The sequence below is a fragment of the Eubalaena glacialis genome, chromosome 3, assembly GCF_028564815.1.
Source record: "Eubalaena glacialis isolate mEubGla1 chromosome 3, mEubGla1.1.hap2.+ XY, whole genome shotgun sequence".
Taxonomy (NCBI): Eukaryota; Metazoa; Chordata; class Mammalia; order Artiodactyla; family Balaenidae; genus Eubalaena; species Eubalaena glacialis.
This window is the reverse complement of record NC_083718.1, coordinates 183,134,473-183,162,047: the sequence shown is the minus strand read 5'-3', so window position 1 is coordinate 183,162,047 and position 27,575 is coordinate 183,134,473. Positions and strand designations below refer to the sequence as shown.

General features: G+C 39.3%; 1 protein-coding gene and 1 non-coding gene across 5 annotated transcripts in view; one reads left to right on the top strand and one right to left on the bottom strand.

Moving 5' to 3' along the window:
- Nucleotides 1–27,280, top strand: part of DDI2 (DNA damage inducible 1 homolog 2) — a 42,425-nt gene extending 15,145 nt beyond the window's left edge. Inside the window, exons 5-10 of one of the 4 annotated variants that reach the window (XM_061184907.1) lie at nt 2,228–2,355; nt 6,098–6,226; nt 11,068–11,171; nt 14,115–14,304; nt 16,454–16,516; nt 18,995–19,080. In XM_061184907.1, coding sequence (XP_061040890.1) covers nt 2,228–2,355; nt 6,098–6,226; nt 11,068–11,171; nt 14,115–14,304; nt 16,454–16,470 — 568 coding nt within the window. In that variant the 3' untranslated portion in view covers nt 16,471–16,516; nt 18,995–19,080. Of the gene's footprint in view, nt 1–2,227; nt 2,356–6,097; nt 6,227–11,067; nt 11,172–14,114; nt 14,305–16,453; nt 16,517–18,994; nt 21,865–25,664 lie in introns of those variants that run through there. The other 3 variants (XM_061184908.1, XM_061184906.1, XM_061184905.1) reach the window with 3 other exon arrangements.
- LOC133089211 (U6 spliceosomal RNA) lies at nt 12,481–12,584 on the bottom strand. Its single transcript, XR_009700596.1, has one exon. It is a non-coding gene; the product is annotated as a U6 spliceosomal RNA (small nuclear RNA).
- Nucleotides 27,281–27,575: the final 295 nt, after the last annotated feature.

The following is a 27,575-nucleotide window of genomic DNA, read 5'->3' as shown; positions in this document are numbered from 1 at the left end:
AACGAAGACTCAACACAACCATAAATAGATAGATAGATAGATAGATAGAATCTTAAGGGGTGGGGCCTAAGCAGGTACAAGGATGCTAGTGCCAGCCTTGGTCCCCTTACTAGTCACAAGCAAGAAGCTGTTCAGTCAGTCCCTTTGAATAAAAGAACAGTTGCTTACCCCCATCCCAGATTCGGTTTATTGCTAATTGTGAAGGCCTTAGTATAACTAAGAACAATAACTGTAAGGCTTCTCCTTTTAGGGACCTGATCATCATCTTTGGTTACTTAAATGAAGCCTAACTTGGTCATTATATTACACTGTTAACTTGGAAGTCAAATAAAGGGCTTCTTATTTCTCTGAGTACATTTGAAATCAGAGAAATGTAAATACACCAGAATCAATTGATAGCCTAAGCCGTTCACTTGTGTTCTTGTCCGTATAGTGTTCCCATTAATTGTATTGGATACTAATAACTATCTTTGAGAAACATCTCGCTAGTTAAATCTACGCAGAGAAATGGACGATACTTGTGTTTTCTGAACTAGACCGCATTGCAGCTATAAGTGAACCTGACATAACTCTCAAGAACAGTTGCATTCAAGCCAGGAAGCAGGAGGGGTGGGCGGGGCAGTGGGGAGGCATCATAGCCAAACCATGACACCAAGCTATTGGAAGAGAGGTGAAACGAGGCACATCCATAGGGCTCATGTTTCTTCCCGGGGGTGAGGTAGGGGGACTGGGACAATGCATGTGTTCTTTTAAAGGAGAAAACCTTGTGCCTGTAAAGTGACATAGAGCCCAGGGTAGCCAAAGTAACTGGTATTATTTCAGATGATTTTTTGCTGAAATGTATCTTGGTTGGAGTCAATGTAAGGCCAGGAGTGCACAACTAATTTTAGGTTATTTTTAAATTTAATAATGTGACCTAGGAGAAAAGCTGTGTAATTGTATAGAATGCCTGTAGCAGTTTTATTTGGTATGCTACACCAGTGATTACACAGGGTACATGTATACTGAGGTATATAGTAGCTTGCATATTTGCCGGGCTAAATTAAACAAGTTTACCTTTGACTTTCTGAGAAATTTAATATTTTATTATAGACTGGCTGATAAAGCCATCAGTACAATTGAGCTAGAGTATTATTACAGAAGGGACCGGCGCTACGGTTTGGAATAGAGGTCAGCAGACTTTTTCCATAAGGAGCCAGGTAGTGAATATTTTAGGCTTTGCTGGCCGTGCAGTCTCTGTCAGTAGCACTCAGTTCTGCCAGTGCGGTGTGAAAGCAGCTACGTGAACAGTGTGGATGTGTTCCCATAAACAAACAGTGGGCTGTGGTTTGCCAGCCTCTGGCTTACAGCTGTAATTGATCCCACCTTGGACCCAGTTCTGTAATTGTCTCAGTCTTCAGCAAAGTTGCCTGGCCCCAACCCTAGTTTAAATTAATGTTTGTAGTGTTTAATAATGTTTTTAGAAGAGTTGGGGAGGAAGACATGAGATGCTGGAGTAAGCTGGAACTCCGTTTTATGTGCTTTTCTCATGTAAGAATTAGAATACATTCAATTTTGAAGAAATGTTTTGATGGACCAGGTGAACTATGACACATATGTGTGTGTATAGCTTTCTAAGCGACAGCCAGGTAGTTAGATATTTTTGAGCATCTGCTCTTACCTTAGCATTGTGTACTAGATGCTTTATACCTCTCAGCGATCCTACGATAGAAATTATTGTTCCCGTTTTACAGATTAGAAACTAATCTAATTTTTTACAGATTTGGAAATTAAGCAGCAGATGTAACACAAGCAGTTGAAACATCTGCGTATTATATTTGCAAACTATTTTTAATGCAGTGGACATAGGAAATGTACCCAGATACCCAGTAAATCCTCAGTTTAAATTGGAGCATTGATGAAATTCTGATATTCTACAGGATAAAAAGGGTTGTGACCCTTACTCTCCAGAAGTTTGTTTTCCTGTTTCTGAGCTTGTAAAGGGAACATAATTGTTTTTACATGAAGGTGATTTGTATGCCTTTAGATTTTCTGCCAATTATGTATCTCACTTCCTCCTACTAAATCACATATTTCAGGATAGAGCACCAATTTCCATTTCCATGACTCAGCCGCTATAGTTGGAGCAAAAGATATGTACAGGTCTGTTTTTAATATTGTGACTTTGAAACAGATTGCTCTTCATGGAAATAATGCTTTTAGTGTGCCTGGTTTTGGTTTGTTACAGGCAACAGAACATTGAGGAAAACATGACAATAGCTATGGAAGAGGCTCCGGAAAGTTTTGGCCAAGTAGTGATGCTTTATATTAACTGCAAAGTGAATGGACATCCTGTGAAAGCCTTTGTTGACTCAGGTGATGTCTCCATCTTTTGTGTCTTTGTCTCTACATCCAACATTCTGACCTGACACAGGGAGAAGGGGAGACTGGTGTCTGTTAAAGATGGCAGTAGTCCTTTGGACAGCTGACTAACAAGCCCAGGGGTTATTGTTTCACTTGCCAATCTTTTCTTTGTAATAGGTTTTTCTTTAATTATTTCTTAACCAGTTTTGTATTTTGCAGTGTCTCCTTTATCTTCCTACCTCCCCTTATTTGGCATCCTAATTTCTAGGATACCTCTATAAGAAACGGGAGTAAATGGGTTTAGAATAAGGAGCTATAAGAAGGAGGTGTGTAGAGTAGAGGTCAAACAGATATTTCAGCTTGGTCTGCATGCCAGCACTTTACCGGGAGCTGTGAGGAGTATAAGGGTGTGTGGGGCATGGTTCTTGCCCTTAAAGAACTTAACAGCCAGGTCAGGAGACCAGAGTTCCCCACTTGAGCATTCAGATAATGCCTGTACTCACTGGCACCTTTTCTCTCGGTAACAACACTTTGCTCTTGAGTAAGACCACACAGAGCAGCACCATGTGAGTGTAATCGAGTGGTCTTGTGCCTTCATTCTAGGTATCTCTCTTGAGGCCATGAGATAGAGTGTGTTCCTAGAGAAGTAAAAACCCCTGCTCAAGTAGGTTTTCTTCCACTCGTTCATCCACAAATACCTGAGCACATGCTAGGTTTCAACTGTTAGGAGTTTGTGTCCTGGGCTTCCCTGGTGGCGCAGTGGTTAAGAATCCACCTGCCAATGCAGGGGACACGGGTTCGAGCCCTGGTCCGGGAAGATCCCACAAGTCGCGGAGCAACTAAGCCCATACGCCACAACTACTGAGCCTGTGCCCTAGAGCCCGTGAGCCACAACTACTGAAGCCCCCGCGCCTAGAGCCCGTGCTCCGCAACAAGAGAAGCCACCGCAATGAGAAGCCCACGCACCACAACAAAGAGTTGCCCCCGCTCGCTACAACTAGAGAAAGCCCACGCACAGCAATGAAGACCCAACGCAGCCAAAAATAAATAAATAAAATAAATTAAAAAAAAAAAAAAAAGAGTTTGTGTCCTGAAATGCATATATTCCTGGGAGGAGTAAATCTGCTGATTATTTACTGTTGAGTGCTATGTGCAGGACCTTGTGCTGAGTGCTTGGGGGTAAGACTGGAGCTTCATAGGGCGGGCTCCTATGAGTGAGAGAGAAATTCATAAGAGACCCTGATATAACACTCAGCATTTATTGAGCCCTTACTATGTGCCAAGCACCATGCTAGGTGCTTAGTATATCATCTTCAATTTTATTTAATCCTCAGACTATCCCTATGAGCTATGTTCTATTATCCCTGTTTTACAGATGAGGAAACTTAGATATAGAGGGGGGAAATCACTCTTCCAGGTATACAGAGTTCATGAGCAGTAGACTTTGGATTCCGCCCCAGATCTGCCTGAAGCCAGAACTCTTAACCACTGTGCAAAAATCAGATGCGTGTTGGATGAACATAAAGACCACATTCTCACTCTGACTGGGTTGCTCAGGCGTGGCTTCTCCAAAGAGAGGGCATTTGAACTGAGCTGTCTCCATGGGTAGAGGATTGGGGCTTTGACCTGAGTCTTAAGAAAAGGCAGGAGAGCAGTGAAAGGGACCCTTCTCATCCTGGGTTTGCAGACTTTACACCAATAACTAGCTTATGAGGAGTGGAGTGAGGAAGGGGGAAAAAAAAGAATTGCCTTCCCAAATTCCCTTTTCCTTCATTATTTCTGGGCCTTCTTGACTCTTAACCTTCCTCAAATGCCAAGAGCTTTAAGTGCCCATAAAGTATAAGTTATCTGTGGGTAATATGAACAGGAAGTGTTGGAATTGAATGAGAGGAGAGATCACTGGGAGAGGACAGTCAGCTGGGGAGGAGATGGGTCTTGAGCTGGGCCTTAAAAGCATAAGTAGAATTCAAAGAAAGTGAAAGTAGAGGAAGGGGCACTCTACAGGAGGGTCAGAGTGAGTAAGAGACAAAGGAGACACATTCCTCTGGGTAAAGTGGAAGGTTTAGAGCAGTCAGGCTGTAAGGCTGGTATCTAAGGCTATTTGGGCTGCCACAACACCATAGACCAGGTGGCTTATAAACAACACCGATTTATTTCTCGGTTCTGGAGGCTGAGAAGTCCAAGATCAAGATGCTGGCAGAGGGACTTCCCTGGCGGTCCAGCGGTTAAGACTCCACACTTCCAAGGCAGGTGCGGGTTTGATCCCTGGTGGGGGAGCAAGATCCCACATGCCCTGCAGCGTGGCCCAAAAAAAAAGGTGCTGGCAAATTGGGTACCTGATTCCTAGTTCATAGATGAACATCTCCCTGTGTCCTCACACGGTGGAAGGGGAGAGGGAGCTCTCTGGGGTCTCCTTTATAAAGGCACTAAATCCCATTCATGAGGGTTCCCCACTCATGACCTAATTAATCACCTTCCAAAGGCCCCACTTCCTAATATCATCACATTGGGAATTAGGTTTCAACCTGAATTTTGGAGGGACACAAACATTCAGTCTATAGCAGCTGGAAATAGTTGGACCAGGGTGAGGTGGGATCTGAGGCTGTGGTGATGTGGGTTTGAAGATCTTGTAAACAGTAGGAACCTTTGAGGACCTTTGAGCAGATGAATAAGGGATCTGAAGAAGGTGGTATTTTAAGAAGATTGAAGGCAGTGGCAGTTCTGGAGTATTCTGTACCCCTAAGGATCAGAACTATTTCCTTGCTTTAAACTGTATATCCACAGAGAGGATTGGAAACCAGAGAAGTTGTCCACTAGCTAGAGGGATAGAGTGTGAGCCAGGTTAATTGCTATGGTTAGAAGAAGAAAGGTCAGAAATTGCCCAGAATTTATTAACAGGATTGGAACTGAGTTTGAGAGTTGGGAGAAGGCTATAAGAAGAGGGGTCGAAAGTGAACAGTTGCCTATGTTTTATGGTTGTAAGAAAAAGAATTCCATTGGCAAGGAGAGAAATCCGAAGTGAGAATTATTTGGGGAGAAAGAGTATTTTATACCTATTGGCTTTGAGATAGACATGTCCAGACACACAGGAATGTGGAACTAGATTCTGTGGGAGAGATTAGGACCCTCGATAAAGATTAGAGAAGCGTCTGTCTTCTGCACAGGCTGACTCCAGCTCTGTGGGTGAGTGTATGTAACCAGGAGAGAAAAGACCTTAGTGCCCTCTTCCTGATAGGAAAGAGGGTCTAATTGTTGGAGCAGAGAATGGAGAGTTCAGTTCTAGTTTTTTGAGAGACTGCATGATGTATTTTTTAACTGGTAAATTAGAGTGTCCCAGAGTTTGAAATAAAAATAACTTGGTAAGATGTTTAGAGATACTCAGTGAAAACTGATCTGAGGGTGCAGTAGTGCTTAATTGAGTGTTTCCATCTGTAGGCATAGTTTGACTTTTTGGAAATCCTTTCCACGTAGTTTTGCTTTCTGTTTTCTTAAAGTTTTAAAATATCATTTAATTATTACATTTAAACAATGTTATTTCCCTCAATGTGAAGTTTCTACACTGTGTTTCAGATTGCAATGTAAAACTGAAAGTTGAATTAAGTGTAGCAGGAAGCCTGCTAGGTAGGAATAATTGTACACAGACAGAAGGTTGGGAGTATACTTGCTTTCTGCCCTGTTCTTAGTGCTGCATTTTTTTATCTTCCCACACATGTGGATTTTGTCTTTGTTATCTGATGTTTCCCTCCACCTCCAGGTGCCCAGATGACTATTATGAGCCAAGCTTGTGCAGAAAGGTGTAATATAATGAGGCTGGTGGACCGTCGGTGGGCAGGGATCGCCAAAGGAGTGGGCACCCAGAAGATTATTGGAAGGGTACATCTAGGTGAGTGCAGGGCACTGGGAGTCTTTGTAGGGTAGTGGACTTTAAAAATTCCTTTTGGATAGGGGCATCTGATCCAGCACGCTCAGTCCCTAGCAATTTTAAACCCTATAGTCTATCAGAGTTATAATGTAACATCGCTTAGCTGGTTACAAAAGAACACCAGTCCCCTATGTACCTCTGTTTCCTGCTCTTTAGAGATGATCCCTTTCCACTATTTTAACTGATTTCTTGTGGTGCTTACCTGCATATTTCTAAGTAACACATTTATAGTGCTATTTACTGACAGGACTATGTAAATACTGTTGAGAGCTGAGCCATCTAATTGAAAAAGATTATTTTTCCTTTCATGTCTAGTATTTTTTCTCAAAATTTTTGTCTTTTGTATGTGTGTGTCATTCGGTTTTTTGGTTGTTACTCATCCCTAAACACTTACCTAGTGTGTAAATCTCCCTTATACATGTCATCCTATTGAAGATGCTTCTTCCAGCCTGGACTAGGGGTTCAAGGCTGCTTCATAGCTGCTGTTTTGGAATCTGGGTCCTGAAGGGTGCCTTTCACTTCCGTCTTACGTTGGATGATACGGATCCCATACTTTTTTCTTTTTTTTGCACTCCTTGGTTTATTAGAGTACATCTTCCAGTAACTTTCTGAGAAGAAGTGCACAGGAGTAAATGGAGTCCTTAAATATCAGAACACGTCTTTTTTCCCAACATTCTACCCATCTGGCCATGTTGGAAATCGCTTTCCGTCATGATTTTTGTCAGTGTGGCTTTGGAGAAGCTGGCCGCTATTCTGACTCTTGATCTTCTATGTGTCAGATTTCTTTTCCCTTTCTGAAGCTTATAGATCTTCTCTTTGACCTCAGTGTTTTAAAATTTCACAATGATGTACTTGGGTGTAGTAGATCTCTTTTCATCTACTGTGCTAGATACCTTTCAGTCTGGAAAAATGGTTCTGATAATGATTTCCTCCCCTCTGCGATGTCTGTTATTCAGGTAGGATAATCTACTATCATGGACTTGTCCCCTAGTTTTATTTTCTTTCTCTTTCTTTCATTGTGTTTTGGGAGGTTTTTAACGAGATTTCCTCAACTTTGTCTTCTAACCTTTCTTTTCTGTTTGGTACAGTTTTCTTTCATGTTAGATGGTTTTTCTCAAGTGTCTGGTGATCCTTGGCGTCTGCTCATATTTGAAGAGTGGGACACCAAAAGGCTATTTGGAAGATTAGTTGGGTGGGCAGCCATGCTGATTGTGGGTGATCTGGAAGTTGGGACAGAGAAAAAGGCTAGAGTCTCAGTAAGCTTCCATTTAACCCCTCTAGTTTTCAGTTTGGTGCTTGTTGTTGTATCTCTGTCTTCCTTCATGCCCACCTCTCCTACTAGAGCCTCTGTTTCAGCCTCTTGAGAAAATAAACCTCTTGTCTGCTGTTGGGGTGAGGCGCTAGTCACCTGGCTGAGCAGAGTGCAGGAGAGGAGCCCCGAGGTCCAACTGTGCCTCCATAGACCTTCAACCAGTGCTCCTGCTTTGGGCTCACTCCACCCCTGTGTGCAGAGGTACTTGTTTCAGCGAGCTCATCAGCCTCTTGGGAGTTCTGTGATGTTAAAAAGGGTTGCTGCTTAGTTTTCCTTATTGTCATCTGCTTTCTAGTTCCAAAACTGTGTTTCAGTTATCTCTTCCATTATTTTTGGCCTTAGTAATCTGTACATTTTAGAAGAAAAACGACTTTTTATTGTGCTTTTTTTAGGAGTAAGTTAAGTTAAATACATGTGTTCAGTCCTTCGTCTTTAATCAGAATTGTTCTTTTCTTTGTTTTTTTCTTTCATTATCCATTTAATTAGTTGCTCATTGTAGAGAATTTTGAAAGTATAGAAATGTGAAAAGAAGCAAAAATAATTCTTTTAGGTGAGACTCAATCAGTAGTAGCATTTGGACATATCTCTTTCTGGCATTGTTTTCTTATAAAAGGTGATCATATAATACTATATAGAATTTTTATACTTTGCTTTAAGAAAAAGTAAGAGCATTTTCCAATTGCCATTATAAATTTCATAAGCATCACTTAAATAAATGCATAGCATTCTGTTGTATGGGTTTAATGGTCAACCTTTGGGATATATTTTTCTGCCAGTATTTTGTCATTGTAACATGGAAGTGCATTTTTGTGTAGTTTTGTGCAAACTGATTTTTTTTTTCCTTAGTTAAAATTCCCATAGGTGAACCTACTAAATCCAAGATTATGAATACCCTTTAAGGCTCTTGATATTGTTAACTGGTACCAATCTAGTTTCTCCAGCACTGATTGCACATTCACCTTAATTTCCTTATACAATCAAGTATTTTTAGTTTTATCCCTTTAATTTGCAGATAAAAAAGTGGTTTTTTACTGTAAATTACTTTTCTTTCATTGCAAGTGGTAGTTTTTCTACCTGTTTTCCTCTTCATATCTGTTTCATTTTTCCTGTTTTAATACATTTGTCTATTATTAGAAGTCTCCGTGTTTTCTATTATTGATTTCTATAGAATAAGGATAGTTTAAATACCTTACCTCTTATGTACTTTCTTACACACAATAGGAGTGAAATTGGGTAAGAATACCACAAACCAGTTGCTTCAGAGTCTGAGTTCTTAGATTTCTCGTGGTTTTTAGTGAGAAGATAATAGGAGACAAAAAATACCAATCCCTTGTGTCCTTCTTTTGGTTGCACAAGTTGTACCATTTTGCAACTTTGGCTATGATAGGTATCAAGAAAACCTTATAACAATAAGGGTAGTCTAAGTAAAGGAGAGCTACACCATGGATAGGAAGTTTCAGTATGTTGGAGGTGGTAGTTCTCCCACATTCGTCAACAGAGTTGTTGTAATACATTTAAAACCCCAATAAATTGTTTTGTTTTGTTTTGTTTGTGAGACTTGATGTGTTCATTTTAAATTTTATGTAGGCCCTTTATGGCAGGAGTAGTCAAGATACTCTGGAATAACTTCCCCTTCTAGATAATATCAAGACCAAAGGACTAGAACAGAAACAGACCCATGCTTAACATGAACCTTGATAAATGAGAGGGGAAATCTTATGGAGCAGTGGGAAAGTTTCAGGAAATGTGCTAGGACAATTGGGTATCCATGTGGAAAAAATAAATTGGAAATTGGACCCTGTCTCACATCACACACAAAAGTCAATTCAAGGTTGATTAAAGGCCTGGATGTGCAAGGCAAAGTCAGAGCTTTTAGAATAAAATATAGGAGAATGTCTTGTGTAGGGAAGGGGTTCTTTAAAAGATACGAAGGAAATTATTTGATAAATACAGCTGATTAAGATTAAGAACTTTTCATCAAACACATCTTAAAGAAAGTGAACAAACACAAACTAAGAAAGAACTTAGTAACATGTATAACTAATAAAGGATTCATATTTAGAATATATATGTATTCTGTGTGTTTGTGTATCCTCCAACTCAGTAAGCAAAACTGGTATATAAAAAATTGCAGAAACATTTGAACAAGCACTTTAAGAGGAAACTCAGATGGTTAATAAGTGTGTGAAAAATTGCTTTATCTCATTAATCAGGGAAATAGAGAATTACTTGCCAGATTTTAAATCTAATAATATTGAGTGTTGGGAGAATGTGGAACAATGGGAACTTTCCAAAAACCCCTGGGGAAAAAAAAAAAAAAACCCTGGAAACATTTTGGAAAATAATTCAGCATCAAGTAGAGCTGAGCTAATATCCCCTAGAACCCTGTATGTTTTTAGAGTATACCTTAGAGAAACTCACGGCACACCAGGAGACAAGTGCAAGAATGCTCACGTTAGCATTGCTTACAACGGCAGAAACTGGAAGCAACCCAAAAGTCCCATAGCAGCAGAATGGATAAATAAATCAGTGGTGGTGTCTTAGACATTACAGTACTTACTCTTAGGGGTGGTATAAATGAAAGAAATATAGTCACGTGCACCCACAGGAATAAAATATCTCAAAATATCTTTTGGGTAAAAGAAGCAAGTCATAGTTCAAAACCACAAAACTAACCAAAATGTTGCTTAGAAATCATATAAAAATGGTAAGAACTCTAAGAAAAGATGGGAATGATTAACATAAAAACCAAGATAGTTGGGAGGGTTGGAGGAGGCAAAGAATAAGCTATGATCAGTAGGACATACAGGAAACTTCTTAGTTTTCTGTTTCTTAACCTGGGAAATAGATGCATGGGTATTTGTTTTATTATGCTTTATACTATATATATACAGTATATATATATATATATATTTCATATACTTTTCTGCTCATAAGACATAGTTAATGACAAAGTCGTTTTTTTAAAAAAACATCTTACATATGAAATAAGAGGAGTAATTGAGGAAAGCGGCAAAGCAGGAGACTTCAAGCAAAGAAACTTGGTTATAACAGGCAGTAATAAACAGTTTACTTCTTGGAGCTTAATTTAAAAGGTTTAAAGTGTACTGATTTTATTTTCCTTTTAGAAAGCCTTTTGTAAGTGTACAGGAAGCAGGTGGTTAATATTGGAGGAATTGGTCTTGGTCTTTTATTTTTCTTTTTTTTTTTTAAATTCTTAATGCCAACTTTCCTCACCAGCTGAGCGTGTATCATATATCAAGCCAGGTCTTGTGGGCAGTAGTTCTACCCAATCCACTTTATGAGCTGGTGCTTTCATTGGCTTTTAACCTGATTATTGGCCTTATTGGATTTTCATACTTAACCCACTTGTTTGCATGCTTTGGCTTGACTTTGACTGATTGCGGGAAGAAAGACACAGAATGATCGATACATTTCCAGACCTTCCCTGGAAAAATCAGTAACCTCTTCCTTTCTTCATGTGCTTTAGCTCAGGTTCAAATTGAAGGAGATTTCCTGGCGTGTTCCTTCTCTATACTTGAGGAACAGCCCATGGACATGCTTTTGGGACTGGACATGCTGAAACGGCATCAGGTAATTAAGAGCTTCACTTTCTTTTTGCGTTGGCTTTTTGTGTGTTAAATGGTTATTCCGTCATGGCTGTACATACTGCAAAACTAAGAAGCATGACTTCAAACCTGGAAAGGTCCTTAATTGGTGATGTTGTCATACAAGGTTTGAAATTCTGTATCAGTAGAAATAGAACCTTTTTGTGAAATCTTTCTGAATCTGTTGAATCTTGCCATCTGTTTTGAGACTATAATGGACAATTTGGTTCCCTTGTGTAATTTTTAGTTTCTGATTAGAACTCAAGTAATTTTTTTAAAACAATTTTTAAAAAATATTTATTTATTTGGCTGCTCTGGGTCTTAGTTGTAGCATGCGGGATCTTCGCTGCCAAGTGCGGGATCTTTTGATTGTGGCATGCGGGCTCTTAGTTGCGGCATGCGGGATCTGGTTCCCAGATCAGGGATTGAACCCAGGCCCCCTGCATTGGGAGTGCAGAGTCTTAACCACTGGACCACCAGGGAAGTGCCTCAAGTAATTTTTTGATGGGTTTGTAGGGAGATGTACATAATACACAATGATGATTTTACTGCGAGCCTAAGTTTAGTAAATCCTTAGTAGCTGGTCAAACAATACTTGGGGAGAAGAGCTTCGAGATTAAGGAAAAAAGGTGTACATAAGATGTTGGGAATGGAAATGTTTATTTAGTACAGGGAGAATGATTTATAAATATTTTCATTTGCAGTGATTTTTATATTTCCATTCTGAAGCCTAATAATTTGTTTAAAGATAAACTTCACTCATTGAAGAAGCAATTATTGTGCTCTTGGGTAGTAAAAATTTTCCCAACAAGGTTTCATATCTAGTCAACATTTTTATGTCACTGATATTCTTTTTTTTCTTTTTTTTAAATTGGAGTATAGTTGATTTACAATGTTGTGTTAGTTTCAGCTGTCTACTCTTTTTTAGATTCTCTTCCCATATAGGTCATTACAGAGTATTGAATAGAATTCCCTGTGCTATACAGTAGGTTCTTATTAGTTATCTATCTTATCGATACATATATAGTAGTGTGTATATGTCAATCCCAATCTCCCAATTTATCCCTCCCACCCTTTTCCCCTTGGAAACCATGAGTTTGTTTTCTACATCTGTGACTCAGTTTCTGTTTTGTAAATAGGTTCATTTGTACCATTTTTTTTAGATTCCACATATACGCAATATCATATATTTGTTTTTCTCTGTCTGACTTACTTCACTCAGTATGACAATCCCTAGGTCCATCCACATCACTGAAAATGGCAGTATTTCGTTCTTTTTTATGGCTGAGTAATATAAAAATATGGAACCCTTCACGAATTTGCGTGTCATCCTTGCGCAGGGGCCATGCTAATCTCTGCATCGTTCCAGTTTTAGTATATGTGCTGCCTAAGCAAGCACACTAATACTCTTTTTTAAATGTTTAATGTTAAATTCCCATTGAAATATATTGCATTGATATTCAAATCCAGGTGCATAGTTTTAAGTAGAAGGAATGAGCGAATGCACATATAAATAAAACCTGATTTATTAACTTGTTGCTAATCTCTCCCTATTTATTTATTTATTTATCGCTATTTTTAAGTCATGGTATAGACTAGCAGTCTCCAGCTTTACGGATTCAAAATATATGTGTGTAACTGTCCTATATTAAGTAATTATAAAACTATACTGAAAAAGAGGATAGCATAAGTATGAAATACAGAATACTTTTGTAGAGCTCATCTTGTCCATGTATCACTTTTGAGACCATTGGCATAGACTTTCAATATAAGCTGTACTTTATACACTAAGCAAAAAGCAAAAATGTAGACCTATATAAATGGTATGTCTCAGTTTTAGTTTTTAAAAAGTCACTGATATGTTTCTAAAAAGTGTGGCTGCTGATTATGGCGTGCAGTTTTCCAAATTTTGTACAATGAATATGTATTGCATTTGAATTCAGACATGAACAATTGCTGTGTTTGACAAAGAAGTGTAAACTGTATCCCATAAAGATCATTCTGCTATACAATTTAAATATTAAAAAAGATTCTAGGGGGCTTCCCTAGTGGCACAGTGGTTAAGAATCTACCTGCCAATGCAGGTGACCTGGGTTCAAGCCCTGGTCCGGGAAGATCCCACATGCAGCGTAGCAGCTAAGCCCGTGCACCACAACTACTGAGCCCGTGCGCCACAACTACTGAACCCATGTGCCACAACTACTGAAGCTCACGAGGCTAGAGCCTGAGCTCCGCAACAAGAGAAGCCACCACAATGAGAAGCCCATGCACCGCAACGAACAGTAGCCTCCACTCACCACAACTAGAGAAAGACGCGCACAGCAACGAAGACCCAATGCAGCCAAAAATAAATAAATAAATTTATTTAAAAAAAAAAAAAAAAAAGATTCTAGGGCTTCCCTGGTGGCGCAGTGGTTAAGAATCCGCCTGCCAATCCAGGGGACACAGGTTCGAGCCCTGGTCCGGGAAGATCCCACATGCCGCGGAGTAACTAAGGCCGTGCGCCACAGCTACTGAGCCTGCGCTCTAGAGCCCTCGCACCACAACTACTGAGCCCATGTGCCACAACTACTGGAGCCCGTGCTCCGCAACAAGAGAAGCCACTGCAATGAGAAAGAAGCCCATGCACCGCAACGAAGAGTAGCCCCTGCTCGCCGCAACTAGAGAAAGTCAGTGCGCAGCAACGAAGACCCAACGCAGCCAAAAACAAATAAATAAATTAAATAAAATTTTAAAATATATATATAGATACAGATTCTAAATTAACAATGTCACATAGCTTAAAGTTTAAATACTTTTAGATAAAATTGGTTTTTTGAGCCATCTCTGTCAGTGTTGCTCTTTGTGAATGGAGTTTTAAATTCAAGATCATAGTTTTCCTGCATCGTGTTCTATCTGCTATCATCAGTGTTTGGTTTCTTTTTCTAAGTGTTCCATTGACCTCAAGAAAAATGTACTCGTGATCGGCACCACAGGCTCAAAGACCACCTTCCTTCCTGAGGGGGAGTTACCAGAGTGTGCCCGGTTGGCATATGGGGCCGGGCGAGAGGAAGTACGGCCAGAGGAGATTGCAGACCAAGAATTAGCAGAAGCCCTTCAAAAATCTGTAGAGGATGCAGGTATTTGGAGTGGCCAAGCTCTTAAATAATACTCGTTATTGGTGGGTGAGCCAGGGAAGTTGGAGCTTCAGAGGGGACTAGGGACCTTTCCAGTCGTAATCCGTCTCATCGTCCTGTTGTAGGTATGTTCCTTGTCTTCTTACTGCCTCCTCCCATCTCTAAATACAGTACAGAAAAACGCCCGTGTTTCAACAGATCCAGAAATAGCAATCCATTGCTGTGTCCAAGATAGAGTGGGGAGTTCTTTGCTTAGGCACATTTTGGTGGGATTCCTAAAGAATCCTGTCTTTTTTTTTCTTGAAGAAAATTATAACAGTAAGCAGAAACTTCCTTTTGAGTTCAACATTTCCTGGAAATTTTCTTGTTCTTTTCTTAGGCCCATTTATTTTGGAGGATGACACTGTGTCTGTGACTAAGCAACACTAAGCTTTTTAATATCTACTGAAAGTGCTGCCACCGAAATGAAGCTACCTAACACTTTTTTTTCCTAAGTCTCAGTTGTTGTAGCTTCTTTAATTCTAAAGATCAAACCAAGTGTTCTGGGTAAAATGGAGGGACACAGTTATGCCGAAATCCCACTTCTGTGGATAAAATTTCCCCATCTGTTACAGAACAGTGACTCTGGAATATATTTTCTAGAAGCTAAAGAGAATTAACTTTTAAGTCTGAGTTATTTTCAAGTCTTGAGCTGTAATTCTTCATTAGTGACTAATATCACACATTGCATTTGCTGATATAGTGAAATGTATTAGAGCTCCAAGTTCAGGGAATAGCTTTCTCCTAAGGACAAAAAAGATAAGAGCTTTAACAATAAGCAGCCAGATTTTGCCAGTGTGTATCACCAGAGAACATCCAGTGGTCCAGCCTTGAGACTCTTTAGAATGAGCGTGAGTGGCAGGTGGAGTTTCCAAGCTGGCTTTGTTCAGCATCTGCTCCACCACCACCTTTTGGCTCAGTTTTACATATGAAGTACAGTTTGGGTTGTGATTTAAGTATTTGGTAGGAAGGGGAGAATTTTGAACAACCAGGCAGAGAAAGACTAAATTAATAGTTTTAACCTTACCCGCAAGGCAAGCTTGAATGAGTTTGACATATCTACTTAGAAGGTTTTACTTTTTGTTTTGTTTTGTTTTGTTTTGTTTAGTAACTTGTCAGCTTAGTCATAATACTATACATTAATAAAATGAGGATATGTTATCATTTTGTGAAACCTCTATTGTTCCCCCCACAGTTTTGGTGCTTTTACTGGAGAAACACTAGCTGACGGTAGCAGTGCTTTATAGCCTACTAACAGTTACCCTCTTTGAGTAATTACTTTCTTTTAATAAAAAGTTGAAGAGATTAAAATAGAAACCACAGATGTTTTCAGCCATAGTGAAGGGGGCGTACCAGTTTTAAAGGATTAAAAGGAAGTGGCTCTTTACCCATGTGACCTTTTGTTACTGACAATATATGGCTTGCGCTAATTTTTGTAATGTTTAAATAGTGAGATAATTCTTCAACATCAGATTCTATTTGTTTGGAACATCAGCTTCCCACTATTATCAAAATCACCTACCTCTAGACATAGTAGGTGAACGTATTTTTGCTAAAAACTGTCTCTTTGGTGGATACTCTATAGCAGAATATCTTTATCTTTTCTATTGATTAAAAAATAATTCAAAAAAGTAATAATTCAGAGTATTTTAAAAAATAAAGAAGGTAAGCCAGGATAAGTAATCAGGTTTGGTTTGTTCTTCTTCTAAAAATAAATCTCAACTGAAAAAGAAATTTTGAAAGTTTCTATAATATGTGTTCGCTCACCTTTACTCCATAGGATTTCCATATCATGTAATTCTGTCTATGGATCTACTTTTTTTCACCTATTTCACATGTTTGCCCATGAATTCTCTGTGTAGGTGTGTAAAATTAATTTCTTTCCAAGTTCTGTTGAAAATCTGTTGAAGTTGACACATTGCTTTATGTATTGTGAGAGAATTAAAGCAACCAGCCAATCTTTTTGATGTCCAAACTACAGGAACATTCCCCCACTTCGACTCTGCCAGTTCCTGATCTTAAAGATGGCAAAGGAATGGAGACTATAACCCTGCATGCTGTGTGGTTTGCATTGTTAACCCAAGTTTGCTTGTCTGTTTCCTAATTCAAACAGAGCGTCAGAAGCCATGATGCATGTAGTGTGTGTGTACTGCAGCTGGAGTGGGCCCCAGACCAGGTATTTATAGACACCACGTTAAACCTTCCACCCAGTCATCGTCTGTGGTCTGAAAGACTTCGTATCCGCAGCAGTTCTGGAATTTAGCTTCTGTCATTCACCATTTCACCTTGTTTAATCTGGTTACAACTAGCCTGTATGTGTATTTGTATGTTGGCATACATACATATCTAAGCATGGTTTCCTATTTAAAATTTTATCAGTCATTAGAACAGTTCGAGGGGGAAAAAATCCCAGCGAAAACAAGTGACCATTGTGAATATCAAATCAAGAATATTAGCATCACAGCACTTTGTTGTTGGAGATGACTGTGTTATTAGGGATTTTATAAGTCCCTTTCTTCTGAAAAACTGAAAGTGTATTTTTCACATTACTGCACACAACTACCAGCATTATAGAGGGGCTGAAATTTTCATTCTGTTGAAGAAGAAATGGAAACAGGCCAGGTGACTTGGCCAGGGTCACAGAGTCAATAACATAGGCAGGACTGAAGTTTAATCTTCCAACAAGAGCTGAAACTTTGCTTTTCCCTCTCTCCCTAGCCTGACAGTTTTACACAGGAGGCTCTCTGCTTCCATATCCCTGTAGTGCAGATATGATAAATGTCAGCCTGAGTGCACTGACTGATCTATTAAAAGAAGGAAAAGTGGTCTTTTTAGACTATCAACCTAGGACTTTATAGGGGTTTGCAGGCTGGTTGTAATTAGATATATAGCATTTAATTGCTTCTTTCTTTCATTTTCCTTGTAAGGATGGGTTAAAAGCAGCCATCTTTAATTATTAATGTCCGTTGTCCTCATCCTCTTCTCCTGTCCTATAGTACTGACCTAGTCCTCCCCTACGTTTAGGACTTAGGCCAGTGAAACTGACCATCTCAGCTACAGGAGGACTATATGCTGCTTTCATAGTGAGTACGGAGTACGTTGAGGTCATGTTCACCTTCACCTCCCCCAGCTGTTATAACTGACGTACCGTTGCCAGAAGGCCATTACCTTTGCCCACCTCTGTGCTGCTAATAACATGGATATTTCACCACAGTGCATCTTTGTGTTCTCATTAACTCAAAATTGAACCTCTTTCAGAGTCAGCCTTAGAGATTGATAAATAAAACTAATAACTGTGTTTCTAGACTATAATGAATATAGTTTGCACTGAGATATACGCTGTTTTCCTGTTTATCCCTAAACTATAAGATTATTTCACAAGAAGTCAGTAACTTCCTGACATAGTGCTTTATCTTTTCAAGCTGTTAACCTATGTTGGATTAGAACGATTTAGAGCCTTTTGAATCATAACTGCATTGCTTCATGACTTCTTAAGGTACAGTCAACATGAAGCATTTGAGTTGCATCTGTCCTAATAGTTTGTATTGTGATGTCATTTTTGTTACCAGCCTTTGACTTTTAATTAAAGATCTTGTAATAATTGCATAGAGGTCAATTTTTAATTGGATTAGTGGCAAAAGGAGAGTTGGAACTGATGTTTAAAGACATCATGATGTTTACATTGAGGTGTGGTATTTAATCCTTCCATTTTTTATGAGTGGTCAGTAAGTTGCAGTGGATCTAAATTGTTATTGCTTATTGGAAAATTTATGAACTATATCCCTCCACTGCCCTCCCCTGCCCACATTTCCCTGCCCTTAAAGTACTTAAATATTCTTACTTAGTTGTTAATGTGATAAAGTAACTGATAATCCTTTTTAAAATTGCATTATTTGGTAAGACAATAATTGGGATTTAATCTGTTTGATCTTTAGTGCTTTTTTTTGTTCTGGGTCAAGCTCACATAGTTTTTGGAATGTTTGGATAGAAATAAATAGAATGTTTGCTTCTCTGTCTTCTGAAGGTCCCTGAGTAGTATCACATTCTTATTTCTCTTTATAATTCCTGCTGTGTCCCAGATATACCTGGTTTAGACTTCTCAGTGTTCACATTTGACACTCTGAAAGTGAATTGGCACGAGAATCATTCTAGTACTGAAATCCTCAAGATTGTATTGTGCTTTTAAGAATCACCTGAGGAACTTACTGAAAATACAAATTCCTGGGTTTATCCCAAGGATGGTATCCAGAATCTGCATGCTTAGGAAACATCCCAGGTGATTTTAGGGCAAGTGATAGAGAGAACACACTTGGAGAAACTATTCTAGAGTTCTGAACCCACTGAGAATAAAGATACATAAATGTCCTTCAGTCTTGAGCACTAACTCAGCCCTTATGTGGTACTTAAATAAAAATATTGAATTACAGTACACATATTTTGTTAAGAACATGCCTACCTCTTATCCTGATGCTATGATGTTAAATTGTCCACCATGATGAGAATGGTTCTTGTATAAAGTCTATAAACATAAGACAAACCCAAGTTTAAGGACCTGATTTTGTTGTGTCCTGTTTAGATTTGTGTTCTCTGATAATGTAGTGGCCTCTGTAACCTGCTAATTAATCTTTTTTCCTTTCACTGTTGTTCTATATAGAGAAAAGCGGTAAAGAAACTACCTCACTGGGAATGTCATCATTACCAACTTCAGATGGATTTAACCATCAAGCCCATCCTTCAGGACAGAGTCCTGAGATCGGTAATCCTTCAAGCCTTGCTCACTCTGTCTCTGCTTCAGTCTGCCCTGTTGAGCCCACCGACCCAGACAGCACTGAACCTAAAGCTCTGAAGGCTTTGAAGGCTTCAGCTGAATTCCAGGTAACCTCTGAAAAGAAAGAACATCTTCCTCTGCAGGATCTTTCTGATTGTGCTTCTTCAGCAGACAGTGCTCCAGCAGACCAGAGTCCAGCTATGCCTTTGCAGAATTCACTCGAAGAAGCCATTGTTGCAGATAATCTAGAGAAATCTGCTGAAAGAAGCACCCAGGGCCTCACATCTCATCTCCACACAAGACAGGAAGTTAGTTTATCTGTCACTAGGATGCAAGAACCACAGAGGCTAAAAGATGAAAAGGGTTGGCATCCAGAATATCAGGACCTGAGTCAAGCGAGTGGCCTTCAGCAGCATGAAGAACCAAGGAATGAACAGCATGAGGTTATACAACAGAATGCTCTACATGACCGAGAACATCTTTGTAACACAGGGGACCTTGAACTTCTTGGAGAAGGGCAACAGGATCAACAAAGAGGTATTGGTTCGGAAGCTACAATGAAAGGAGACAGGCTACAGCAGACTGTGGACCTTTCGGGTACAGAGAAAAATATTCTACCTTCAGGATGCTTTGGCTGCTCAAGTTCAGAAACACTTATGGAAGTAGATATAGTTGAAGAGTCCCTAGTTGCTGTGCTTAATTCAGCAGGTGGTCAGAATACCAGTGTCAGGAACATCGGTGCATCTGATCTCACCTTAGATAATCCCTTGATGGAAGTAGAAACATCAAAATGTAACCCTTCCTCTGAAATTTTGAGTAATTCCATTTCCACTCAGGATTTACAGCTTCCAGAAAGCAATGTTGAAATGTCTGGAACAAGTAAAGAATACGGGAATTGCCCCTCCTCTTTAATAAGTCTCTGTGGCAGTTGTCAGCCATCTGTAGAGTCCACAGAGGAATCTTGCTCATCTGTAACGGCAGCCTTGAAGGAACTTCATGAACTTTTGGTCATTAGTAGTCAACCAGCTTCAGAAAACACATCGGAAGAAGTTATCTGTCAATCAGAGACAGTAACTGAGGGCCAAACAGGTATTAAGGACCTTTCTGAGAGATGGACCCAAAATGAGCATCTTACAGCTACCCAGAGTGAACACTGTTCACAGGTCTCCTTTCATCAGGCCATATCTGTAACAGTGAAGACAGAAGAATTAACATACACTTCAACTGACGCTGGAGTAGAAGATGTAGAAAATATTAACTTCAGGGGTCCAGGTGATGGCGTATTAACTGATAAGGAAGGTGTCCCCAAGTCTAAGGAGTCAACAAATGAGAGCAGTTCTGTCACTGTAGCCTCAGCTGAAACATCCAATCAACTACATTGCACCTTTGGTGTAGAAATTTCACCCGGACTTTCAGCAGGTGAGGAGGATGCACTCAGTCAGACTTCTGAGCAAACTGAGTCCTTGTCATCCAGTTTCATATTGGTTAAAGATTTGGGTCAGGGCACACAGAATCCAGTGACAGACAGGCCTGAGACTAGAGAAAATGTCTGTTCTGAAGCTGCAGGGCCACTTCTAGAATTTGTACCACCTACCAGCCATCCATCATCAAGTCCCTCCTTTCTTGCACCATTAATTTTTCCTGCTGCGGACATTAACCGGATTCTCCGTGCCGGCTTTACTTTGCAGGAAGCTCTTGGGGCTTTGCATCGAGTTGGTGGAAATGCAGACCTTGCACTTCTTGTTTTGCTAGCAAAGAACATTGTAGTTCCTACATAACCATGGAAAAGTGGGCTAGACCATACTCCATTCCCTTAAAAAAAGCTATATATCTACACGTACACACTCACCACATACACGTCTATGTAGAAACCTGCAAGCAGAATGTCGAGCCAGATTTTTTTTAAAGATTTTTTTCGGCCAAAGTAATTTATGATCTCTTGTCTGATGAATTTGTCTATTCTATTTGTTAAAATTTGGGCCTTTTTAAATGTATTGGCAGTATGTGCATACAGAAGCTTTTTATTAACATTAAGATGATGTATTCTGGAATAAAACTGGTGGTTTTGTGTATAGCATACCATTTTAGAATGAGAGTGAATGCTTTAAAAAGCAGAAGCCGTGAGAAATCCCACCACCCATGCAGCTAAAAACAGATCAACTTCATAATTTGGCTGTGTCTGTGCTGTAGGCAAGGTATGGCTTGTTGACTCAGTTTTTGGTCTACGAACTTGATGACATGGTTTGGTGTTTGGAATCATACTTAGTGCTTTATGTATTATGATTCATCAGTGGTAACAGGAAATTGAAGAATATCTCCTAGAGTGGTATGTTTTTATTCGTGTGGTTAGGATTTGACATTTTAATGGGATGAGTTGGGAGGGTTTAAAACTTGGGCTGCTTTGTATATCACGGGCTGCTGCGTGGATTGCCAGATATCTTGGGTGGGATACTGTGAGGGAATTAACATTAGAGCGAACCATGGTGCTACCCAGATTTAAAAAAAGAAAGAAAAAACTGTAATTCCATTTGCAAATGTCATGGTGATGTTTCAAGAACTGTGAGTGAAAAATAATGGCCTAAACACTGGAATTAACTAGTGACTAGGTTTGGTAGCATCTCACTGATCACAACTCAACCCTTAATGACTAATGATGAACTTAGGTTCAGCTAGTGGGTTGATTGCCAGCAGTTTATTTCCTTTCCAAACTCATCTTCTTCTAGGAAGTTCTTCTAAAGCTCAGTTTGAGCTGTGATCTGAGTGAAATATTCAAGTGTGATAAATAACCTTGTCACTGGTTTATCTTGGTGCTTGGAATGGTCAGTGTATTTGGTGAGTGTCTTTCCTGGCAGTGGAAATAGTAATTGGAGTTTCTGACTCAAGTGGCCTTGGTAGAGTTTTCCATCCCTTTCTTTCCTCAGGAGTTTCTTTTTTTAAGCAAGGTTCGTCATATTTGTGTTTACACATGTCAAGTTAGAGTGGGGCATAGTATATAGATGTATTTATTGTGGCCTTTTTTTATATGAGGACTAGCCCTTGGAAATCATTGTCCTGTGGGCCCCACTGTGCAATAATTCTACTGGGTAGATTTTAGATACTTTTTTTCGTGGAAAATAAACCCTCTTATGTACCTAGCAGGAATCTGAAATCTTGGTTTTATTGAAGAGAATTTTGAGAATGATAATTCCCTATTCCAGGTTATGATTTGCAATGTGTTTGAAACAGAAGCTTCAAAAGGGTGATTTGTGAACTTTTAACTTTAAGTGATTTTTGTCTAAAGTCTTACTCTCTTTAAAAGCTTATTCTTTCTATCAAAATTCACGTCATTGAGCACAATCAAAATGGAGGCTCATATCTCAGGAGTTTTAAAATTTTTGATTTGGGGGCACTTAGACATTTCTTTTACCCTATTCCATGTTCTTTCTTTTAGCTGTGAGGTTTGTATGTGTGTTAGGAGCCTGAGTGATATGATGGAAAGTTGCATAGATTCCTCATGACCCTCTGAAGTTAGGGAATGGTTGACAGAAAGAGTTGTAGTTTACTGTGTTCAGAAGGGCGCTCAGAACAAGTTAGCCAGATTGTCTTTAAAGTGTTCTTTTAGACAATCATGTGCTGTAGATCCTTTTGCCTGCCCTACACCAAAGATGTAAGATGCATTAGGAACCTGCTGATAGGATTTCTGTCAACTGACACTTAGAGCTGTGACTGTAATTAAGTAGTGGTGCTATGATTGAAGCAAAATTTAGTAGCAGTGCAATGGGCCCCTGATTTGCGTTATGGGTATGCTTGGGAATTTATTCTAAGCTTATAAATCTTTAGGGTCACAAAGTGGGATGAGCGTAGGGTTACAAAGTGGGGTGAGTCTATGACAGTAGACTCCTCCAAAAAGGCCTTCTGTATGAAGATGGGCCTCAGAGTTTTCTGTACTAGCAGTTCCTCTGACTACTGTTCAGAGGCTTGGCCACTGAATTTTCACAATGTGGAGATTTGAGAGTCAATCCCAGGTGGGATATAGAATATCAATCTGGAAAACGTTTCATTACGATAGCTTTTATTGTACGTATATGTATATTTATTTCTAGGAGAAAATTGGATAGGCCTATCGTTGTACATGTATTCTTATTAGGAATACTTTGAGCTTAACCCACTTGCCAAATATCCTTGTCCTTTTTCATCATTTATCTTTCAACTTATAATTGCTTTTGATTTTTTAAATCTTCCTGTCCATCGTTTGTATGAAAGTAAAGTTGTTGACATTGTCAAGATTTTGAATCATTTTTAAATTTAGCAGTTGTAAAACACAAAAGGAATTCAGGAACATGACACTAGTGAACCTTCATTTTCAATTTTTATTCAGAGTGCAGAAATTAGAGATTAACTTCTCCAAGAATAAGATAAAATCATTGTGAACTCCTCTGGTTGCCAACAGAACTGATAATGGCCAGCCATAACCAGTAATGGGCTGCTTTACTGGATAGCTCCTTTGCCATAACCGGTAATGGACAGCCTTGTGGTCAGCACGTACCTCCAAGGGTGGTATCTGTTTATTCACCAAAGAGAGGAGAAGATTTACCTATATGACTTCTGCAGTTTCCCTTTAGTTGGTTCCTGTGTATAAGAATGTGCTTGGTAACCAGACAGCTATACCTAGGCTATAGATTTTGCCGTTGCAGCTGGTAAAAATTATTTCCACTCGTACCTCTTTAGGCATCCAGACATCAGCCAGTAGCCTTCATCCCACAGTTTGGGCTTTAGCCATTAACGTATAAAGATTACCAGTTGCAAAGGGAACTACATAGATGGTGAGTGTGTATGAAAACTGTTCTGCCTTGCAGCCTACAGAACTTTCCAGAGCTCCTTGTCTCCATATATACTGAAGGGAGACACACACCTTGTATTTTTTTCCCAGAGCATTTCTCCAGTAAGAGAGTTACATGGAAAGATATATGAGACTTTGTGTCACTGATTCTATGATAACCAGCTAAGGTGGAATCTGCCTGTTTTTCCCTTAGCACAGCTTACTATCCCTAGTAAAAGCCATAAAAATTTAGTTGGTTTAACCATCAGTTCATGTGTATATATACATGTGTGATAGACAGATATCCTACAGTTAATTTTACATAGATTAAAAAGCAAACAATTTTTATATCTACAGATGTAGTCTTCAGTTATGGTGGTTTTTATGTATATGAAAAACAGCCTTGCAAGTAACTGGCCAGAAGAGTTGCAGTACATTCTGATTTCCTTTTCCTATCTCTTTGCCACCTGCAGAGAGTATAAGCAGGATAATTGAACTGCTGCATATTTCAAACTTGTTATCAGTGGTAACATATCATAAGAGAAGCTAACTGGATTATGCATTCTCTAGCACAGATACCAAAAAGCCAAATATCTCCTTTGAATTTGGTGACTTAGTGTAGTCCGCGGCTGAACTAGAAAGAGAGAGTTCTCAAGAGTTCCCTGCCGAGAAGATGAATGTTAACTTAGTTCTGTAAAATAAAAATAGCTTTCTTTTTGAAAGATTTAAAAATGCCAATTCCTGTTAACAAAGTAAATGCAAAGCATGTCCTTGAGAACCAGAGATGTAAAATCATGGCTCAAATTCTCTACCTTTGTGGTCCCTCGGTAGATGTTACTAGGAGTTCATTGAGTAAATCAAAGGACTTAGGGGAGGAACCTTTGATATGCTTGATTTTCTCTTGTGCCTTAGTTTCTCCAAATAGCAGAGGCATCAAATTTGGGTGGGGAATAAAAGTGGAAGGAGGGGGGCAGCGGGGAAGTCTGAAAACGGCTCTCCTGGAGATAGGCATGCATGGAGTGGTCCTAAGGCTCACCTTTATTGGTGGTTGACAATTATCCTGCACCAAATCATTAGATTTCCCCAGGTAGAAGGATTATGACATGGCTTTTTTGTATCAGGTATACCCCAAAAAATGGTTTCTAAGTGTTTATTATGTTCTTTGTTGCACTGTCAGTATTGTGGTGAAGGCAGAGCAAAAGTTCAAGAAAATCTTATATTACAGGAAACGTTTACTCTCTTGAAGGCTATGCAGTTTGAATCTTTGAGTAAGAGTTCATTATTCATTCAAACATTAAGTGCCTGGGTGCCAGGTACTGGTGAGCACTGGGGATACAGGAGTGACTAAAACAGACTGGAAGCTGCTCTTGTGAAGCTTTCAGTCTAGTAAAGAGACATGAAACAAATTTTAGCTTCAAGTGCAAGATCTATTTTTGCCTATTAGCATCATTTATTTTAAAAGTCATACTAGGATGATTTGGTTCAAATTCAGAGAAAACTGGGAAAATCAGGCTCAAAATGGAATTAGATGCTGTGAACCTAAAACTGCTCTAAAAAAAATATTTTAAAAAAAATGGACTCGGAGAAACCAACAAAAAATGTTCTAACATTTGGTAGAAACACTTGAAGAGATCAAGGATTCAGAAATCAATGTATACTGTTGGTGGAGGGGGAATTGGGCAGGATAGAAGTGCAAGTGCAAGTAAATGGAAGATGACCTAATATGCACCAGTGACAGTCAACTTTTCCTTCCATCAGGACCTCCTTCCATGCAGGGTAGAAATACGGAGTGTGCTGCGGCATCCTTCCCACTCCCCCTCTGAGCACGGCTGCTCTGGAATACTAACCATCTGGGCCAACAGGACTTAGCAGAGGATTCTGGAAGATTTGCTGTTTTAAAGCAGCTGAGTGCAAGATGTGAAAATAGGAATCAAGAGCAGAAAATGTAGCAAGCAGTGGTTCTGGGACTGGATGGTGGGCAAAATTTATTTACAAGAAGATTCAAGGCTCTACCAAATGTTTCTACAGGACGGCTCCATCAAAAGGACATTCTTTAACCCATTATTTAAAACATCACCATGTATGTAGTAATCCTGAAGGATACAGGTAGAATTTCTGGACCTTAACTGCTAGTGACTTCTGAGGTTTACAGTTAGGAAACTCTCACAGGTTTATCTGTTATGTATTGGTGATTGGTAATCTAGACCCTCTGGGGGCTGTGAAAGGTGAGAGGATATAGCAGATAAGTTTCAGAGCACAATCTTAGGGAATGAAAGCTACAGAGAAAATGGTGCAAGGGCATAGGAGTTAGAGGATATTTCTTTTACCTAAAAAAAGTTAAGCAAACTACAGAAGACTTGGGGTGGAGGTGTGGAATACAGAATTAGAATAATTTTTACAGAATTATATTTCTTTGAATACGTACCATAGGAAGGTTTTCATTAGCTGACTTGGGGAAGGGGCATGCTGGTATATTTTTTTCCTGGGAAGATGCATGACTAATAAATTATTTTGTTTACCATGAGTTTGTTTTACATACAACTTTGAATGATGCGTCAGTGACTTAAAGAAAGGTAGACCTCTGTAATTTCCTATCAGAGGCAGTCACATTAGTTTGTTTCTAGATTCCTTTGGTCTGAGATTACCTGATGCTAATTAGACTTCTTTTTGTTTCCCTGAAGGCCCCACAGCTTTGAGTTTATGCTTCCCATCTGAGACCTTTCCCTCTGAATGATAATATTTCCATTCTCTATTCTCCTGATCATCCTTTCGAAATAGTTCTGGTGATATACTCAGATCAATGTATTTGCTTTTTTTTACTATGCGCTTACAATGAACATTGACTTGCCCATTTTTATTCAAAATTTTATTTCCATGGCAAGTTGGGCTAATGGGCTTTGCACTCAAGTAAGGTTTGTTTACCAGTTTTGTAGCCATATTTGGCAAACTTTAGCAAATAGAAACCCCTCTTTTCCCCTTTGTTCTTGCAATTGTACTTCTATTGCTTTCCTGATTTTTCTTTAAGCTTTGAGACTACTGCATCTTACAAGAACAACTAGGCAGGTTGGCAAAATAGGCTTGCCAATCAGTAGCTCTTTTACTCCCATAACGCTTTGGTTTTGAGAGTTGGGAAAACTCTGAGAACTTAAGGGAACCAAACTCAGGAATCCCACAGTTGGTTGCATTGTACCATTGGTTTAGGGGCTAGACATAGGACCTCTCTGCAGCTGAGTGAACTAGATGCATTTGGGTTTGAGTTTTTGTCAGATACTGAAATGTAAGTCAGCCCTAAGTAATCAAAACACTTTATTTTATTTTTCTTTTTTTTAATAGGAACTTTCTGAAGAAAAAGTGATGTGTAAAACATTTGATATTTAAGACAATAAAGTTTTTATCATAAACTCTTGTTTGATCAGTTTCTTTTAAATTGAGATGGTTGGTTACTTTTGAACTTGTCTCTGTCTCCTTGCCCTTTAAATAACTTATACCCAGGCACTGTGACTTGTGGCCATGAACCTAAACGCCAGAAGAAGTGGGCATCTCCAAGCCATTAGTCACCTCCAGATAAACACTGCAGGAGGACATGGCCATCTGCTGATGTGAAATGTGTGCATTTGGTGACTGCACAAGCAGTGGATGCACAGCAATAGAAACAACACTGGTGACAGG